The 6,000-nt window shown below is 41.7% G+C and overlaps 1 protein-coding gene across 2 annotated transcripts in view; it reads right to left on the bottom strand.

The window, feature by feature from the left end:
• Nucleotides 1-2,656: 2,656 nt before the first annotated feature.
• MMP12 (matrix metallopeptidase 12) overlaps nucleotides 2,657-6,000 on the bottom strand; it is a 62,381-nt gene continuing 59,037 nt past the window's right edge. For both annotated transcript variants that reach the window (XM_045797646.2, XM_045797645.2), the window contains 4 exons: nucleotides 5,593-5,726; nucleotides 5,066-5,225; nucleotides 4,239-4,342; nucleotides 2,657-3,317 (listed from right to left, as the gene is read on the bottom strand). In XM_045797646.2, the coding sequence (XP_045653602.1) occupies nucleotides 3,217-3,317; nucleotides 4,239-4,342; nucleotides 5,066-5,225; nucleotides 5,593-5,726 (499 nt within the window). In that variant the 3' untranslated portion in view covers nucleotides 2,657-3,216. The remainder of the gene's footprint in view (nucleotides 3,318-4,238; nucleotides 4,343-5,065; nucleotides 5,226-5,592; nucleotides 5,727-6,000) is intronic.

The following is a 6,000-nucleotide window of genomic DNA, read 5'->3' as shown; positions in this document are numbered from 1 at the left end:
AAAAAGTGAAACTGGGAAACTGTATGCTACCCAGAAGGGGCAGGGTCCCTCACTACACTACTAGAGGGTAGGAGGGAGGCAGGACTAGGAGGACTAGATTTGGGTTCTGTCTGGCCTGAGGAGTAGTGTGTGGTCTTCTCCACTGGGTGGCCCAAAAGGTGGGCAGCTTTCTGCTCTCCCTGTTGGTCGACTAATGCTCAAGTATAATTTCCAAAAAAATAAAAGTGACTTTTATGTAAATTTGAGATGGACATGTTAAAGATATTATCCAACTCACTAATCAATGAGGGAATTGGTCCAAAGAAAGATCTGAAAAATATATATGCAGTAAGAAATGCTAAAATGAGACTGTGGACTCTGAGAAACAAACTGAGGGCTCCAGAGGGGAGGGGGGTAGGGGAATGGGATAGGCTGGTGATGGGTAGTAAGGAGGGCACGTATTGCATGGTGCACTGGGTGTTATACACAACTAATGAATCATCGAGCCTTACATCAGAAACCAGGGATGTACTGTATGGTGACTAACATAATAAAAAAAATAAAAAAAAAAAAGAAATGCTAAAATGAATTTTCTAATGACATAAATGCATTAATATCTTATAGGGCAATAAAATGTAACATCTGGGGTTTTCTCTTCTACCAGGCAGAAATCAATTAATTTCTAGTTTCTATTCTAATTTCCTATTAATTTCTAATACATAATATTTATTTGTATTGGTGTTGGAAGAAACAGTTTGCGTTATTGCCATTTTTATACTATTTCTGTCCTTGTGGACTTATAAAATAGCCCGGTTGATGTGAAGTCAGAGGCGTTCACGCTCATAAAATCGACCGGTCTCCAGAAGATCCAGTGGACGAATGTCCAGCACTCTAGCTTCCAAGTCTTGGATAATTTTTTCCTGACATTAGCAAGAAAGCTCTACTACATTTCCCAAGGCAAAGTGATATTCCCTGGACCGGATACACAAAGAATCCTTCTGACATATTAAAGACTTGGTCATTGAAAGGTCAAGTGAAAGTACGAAGTGGTACAGAGTGCAGTGCTTGCTTCGATATTTCCCCACTTTATGATTTAGAGAAGGCAGAATTTTGTGGTGGTTAATAACAGATTCTAGAGTCAAACCGACTGGCTTTGAGTTGCAGCTGCAAGGCTGTGTGACCTTGGGCGAGTAAGTTTACCTCTCAGTGTCCTGGCTTTCTCATCTGAAAAATGAGAATGATAGCATTTGCCTCATGCTTGTACTGACACTTAAGGGAGCTCTGTGTGTGTGTGTGTGTGTGTGTGCACACGCGTGTGCCTCCATCACCTAGAACAGTGCCCGGCCCATGGTTTCCATTGGAAGGGTTTGTTAAACACAACGTAAAGATATAACGCAAACGGAGGTAGAGGGAGGAAGGGTTCCCTTGCAAATCTTTGGAGGCATTTCTCATGAGCACCGATGAGACCGAGCAGGGCGTCCTCTTGGCTTTTATTCCAATTCAGTCATCATTGAGGAGAAACAGCTTCCCCCCGAATTACCTAAGGCCAAAGACAACTCACCCCAGATACCACTGTTTTCTTTTGATGCTAATCCTGTGGGGAACTTTCTTCTTTTGAAGGATGTCCAGAGTGCAGTTTCCTGCGGGGAAATCACATTTCTTCTCAGAATGACGTGACCCTATGCCTTGCAGAGACAACGCTAGGACTCTTAAACTGAAGAAGCACCTATTTGAGATTGGATCTAAGCTATGAAGGACAGAGAACTCCATCCCCCTTTCTGATCCTCCAATTTTCTGACCTCCGTTCCATTAATCAAAAAACGATTGAAGTCAGTCAGCAATGTCTGCAAACCAATTGAAAACTCCAAGTATTCCACAAACCCATATCATCTTTTTTAAAATATTTTAAAAAATTTATCTGAGAAAGCGTGCACACAAGTGAGAGAGAGAGAGCACGCAGGGGGAGGGGCAGAAGGAGAGGGAGAAAGAGAATCTCAAGCAGACCCCCCACTGGGCGCAGAACCTGATGCAGAGTTCGATCTCAGGACCCTGACATCACGATCTGAGCTGAAACCAAGAGCCTGTCGCTTAACCGATGCAGCCACCCAGGCGCCCGGACAAACCCACATCATCTGAACTGGAGCTTTCGCATGTGTACGGACAATCCAGAAAATAGGGAACAAGTGTGTCAAGGCAGGGACGACAGGTAGAGGCAGTCCAAGCCACCAGCCTGACGTGCTCATCCTGTGTCATTTTTGTCTCAATAAATCTGTGAGGCGGCTCACACTACCGCTTTTCCTAAAGCGAAGGGAGCTGCGATGTAATGTCTTGCCAGGGTCTCACAGCAATGACGTGGCCCACACTGTGAGGCCCGAGCTGCAGTGGGAATTATAGGAGAACGGGAAGTTCCCAGTACGTGTCTTCTCTCCAGGCTCATCGTCGTACTCTGGGCGGGCTCCTCAGGGTCACACGTGGTCTGCAGAACTCTTCCCCGACTCCGGACCAGGGATTTATGTGGACTTCGACGAGCTGCCAAGGCGAATACAAGTTTTTCCCATTTCACCCCCTGGTACAGTTATGTAGAGTCTCGCCTTATGTAGGAGTAGGTCCAGAACTATTTTCGAAATACACACTGTTTTTCAAGAAAAAAATTCTCAGGAACCAAATACTTTCTCTCAAAGTTTTTATTTGAACAAAAGAAAAAAATATATATATACTTTAAGATTTAGAAAAATCAACACTGAGCACAGAATAAAATAACATCATCGCCATAATTATATACTTTACTTATATGTTACTTACACTAAATGTTATTTTCTGGTATAGTCTGTTTTTATTCCGAAAGAACTAAAATGATATACTTGCTGAAGCACTTAATGGCCACAGAAACTAATCATTGCTTAATGTTAGTTAAGGCAAAGAAATAATGATAATTTCTCAGTTCTGGGATGTTCAAGGAACAAGATATTCTGTTGCCCCTTGATAAAGTGTCTGTTTTCAACCTTAATAGTTGAATCAAGTAAAAATAGACAATGAGGGTTTTCAAAATAAAAAAAAAAATCTTAAGTTGTTTGCATAGTCACCTGTCTATATGACAATTTATCTATGGCCTATAGATTTTACCTTATTTTAAGACACACATCACTGTGTCATGACCTACACTGGGCACATAGCAAGTATGCGATAAATACTTATTTAACCGACGTGAACTGACCAGCATCACTAATCACACCATTCCTAACAACCTAACTTGATATTTTGTTTCAGCCTTTTGGTGACACGTTGGGATACGACATCATATTCAAATATGTCAGGTCCTTGGAAGAAATAGTAGTGTCCTAAAAATGAAAACAAATTGAATAGTTTAATTCTTCACTTGTATTTCTTGAAAAAAAAAAAAAAGGAAACACGGATCTGTGCTTTTATAGATTACCTATAGTAGACCAAATTTCATAAATGATCTATATTAGACATTTGAGAATATAAATGCTGGGCCCCTGTGCTGGGTGTCCGGCTCCCTGGCTATCTGTTCACTACTCATCATTTCACCACTAAATATCTTCATTAATTTCATTGAGAAGATTGTTTGGTCTTAAAGCTAACTCCTAAGATGTGACTGTTTTTGAAAAACCGCACTCCCAGTGAAGAGCTCAACTGGAAGGGAAGCAATTGGATGCAGGTGGGGCACACAGAGGCCTTGATGGAGGAGTAAGACATGGGGGTGGGAAAAGAAACAAAATGCCTGGTCCCAGCCAACAGTTCGCTTTGGCTGACCTTGCCTGAAGATATTCCCAGACACAAACACCAACAACCTCAAGTTTTTCTTATCCCACCCGTAGCCCTAGTCCACAAGAGCCCATGCAGGGTGGGCGAGGCTGCCGGGAAGGTCAAAGAGGCAAGGTGTAGAAAGTGCTCGAGCCCAGCTTGCCAGAGTCTTGCCACATGGCCGCCTGCATACGCTGTGTGGCCTGATGAGATCAGACATTCCAGAAACTCAGGCGCATGCAAGTGGCGACAATCACATGCTCCCACCCGCTAAACCACTCTAGAAATAAACTGTTTGTTCTCTGTCACTCAATCTTTGAGCCCACCTATGCTAAACCAAGCAGACTATGAATTTTCCCTCTGCAGCCCTATGGAGAACTGCAGGGTCCTCTTCTTTTCCAATTTGAATCCCTGTTCTCTGACCTTGAAGGCTTTATCATTGTCCATGTTTTAAAAAGGGATTTTCAGTATCCATGGCTTCCTGACCTACTTACTGTTATAATAGTAGACTGCATCAATTGTAGGTCTAATTCCTGGAAAGTATTTGGTAATCAATTTGGGATAACCAGAGTCCATGAATTGTCTCCTCTCATCGTACCTGAGCAAAGAAATAATCAGTAGGACCTCCATTAAGAAAATGGATTTCATGATGATGAGCTTGACATTTCATGACATGAACCACAAAACCCACCTATTCTCTCTTGAAAGGCTTTTCCTGAAAAGGTTTAAATTGCACTGATAAGAAAACCAAGGACCTAAACAGTTCACTGATTTATTCCAAGGCCCTACAGGACTCAGACCCTAAGGGTCCCGACTTCTGGTCAGGAACTTTCCCCACTCCGCACGATGCCTCCGCCAGTGCCTAGTGCTGCTTAGAGAGCCCGACTGTCTAATTTCCTGCAGATGAAGCCCTTGCCAGACTCGCTGCCCTCAGAAGATGGCTTCCTCATTTGTCTCCTTGGGCCCAACGGTTGTTAAAAGGGATCTGAAGAGTGCACTCCCTGAACAGACTGTGTGAACACCGTGTTTTGTCTGTCTGTGCCCCTGCTCTCCACTGTGCTTCCACCGTGATTCATGACGTGACATTTTACTTAAAGTGTTCCTTTTAGAAACACATTATGTGCTATCTCAAATCAGAATCCCAAAGTCCAGGGAACAGAACTAGGATGACAATAACTAGTCCAGATCTATGTCTCTTGATTCCTCTCTGAGGAAGGTCAAGGATCCTTGGGAATTTACATAGAAAGACTCCCTACCTAAAGCCCCATTCCCTGACTGTTGCGTGAATTTTAGGAGTCACATTACCAATCATTAAGCTCACCTCCAATATTGATTATCTACAAAGAAGTAGGTCTTATGGAGAAGTGGGTTAAAAACAGCTGCATCAATTTTTTTCACAAAGTCGGGAAAGCCCAAAGAATGTATGTTCTTGGGATAGCGTGGCTGTGGTCTCAAATTGCTAATTAACCAGTACTTATCATCTGTGAAGAGAAATAGAAAAGATACATTGGAATCATTCAAAAAGAGTAATAGAAATACTGACTCACTACAGACAACATCATTCTTTACCCATAGTTCCAAAACATGCTGCTCCTTGTCCTTCAACATGGTTTGTCTCCTATGGTTCTGTATTTTTTTTACAAGTATTATGATCTTATATTTGACAAACCTTTCCTGGAATTTTTGCACATTACCTAGGTATGTAAGTTATTTTTAGCTCATAGTTCAGACTCACCATTAATTAAGTCTGGAGTATTTTTTTTCTATGTTTATAAAAATTAGTAGTATTTCCTTCATTTATTCTCTTCCTTGAAGTAGACTCAGTAGCAAACTAAACAGTAGAGTTACCTTTAAAAAGAAAAACTTGATTTCTGGCTCCAACTTCATAAGCAGCTTGAAAGCCAGATGGTAAGGTTGGCCACAAAGAAGAAATTAAACTAACATTGCTCATTGGACTCTCAGGACGTCTCCACCAGAAGAATCTGATGAAAAACATTTAACACATGTTAAAAATCACTGTAGACTCAAGAACCATGAAATGGTCACTGGGAAGGACCTGTGAAATGACTTAATGTTTTTTTTTCCAATATCCTCACATTCTGTTCCATGGATGTCTCAACAGGAACACCACAAGGAATGGATTTTAATCAGTTCTTGTATATTAACAATGATTTTAATGGGTAAGCCACCATATGGAAGTACCCTGACACTTGAAATCAAGGGTCTAGGTTCTAGTCTGCACCCACAATTCCTTTA

This window comes from Ursus americanus, chromosome 16 (genome assembly GCF_024610735.1).
Source record: "Ursus americanus isolate L20-20 chromosome 16, mUrsAme1.1.p, whole genome shotgun sequence".
In the NCBI taxonomy this organism is placed as follows: domain Eukaryota; kingdom Metazoa; phylum Chordata; class Mammalia; order Carnivora; family Ursidae; genus Ursus; species Ursus americanus.
Note: the sequence above shows the minus strand (reverse complement) of the source record. Positions and strands in the feature narration are given on the sequence as shown.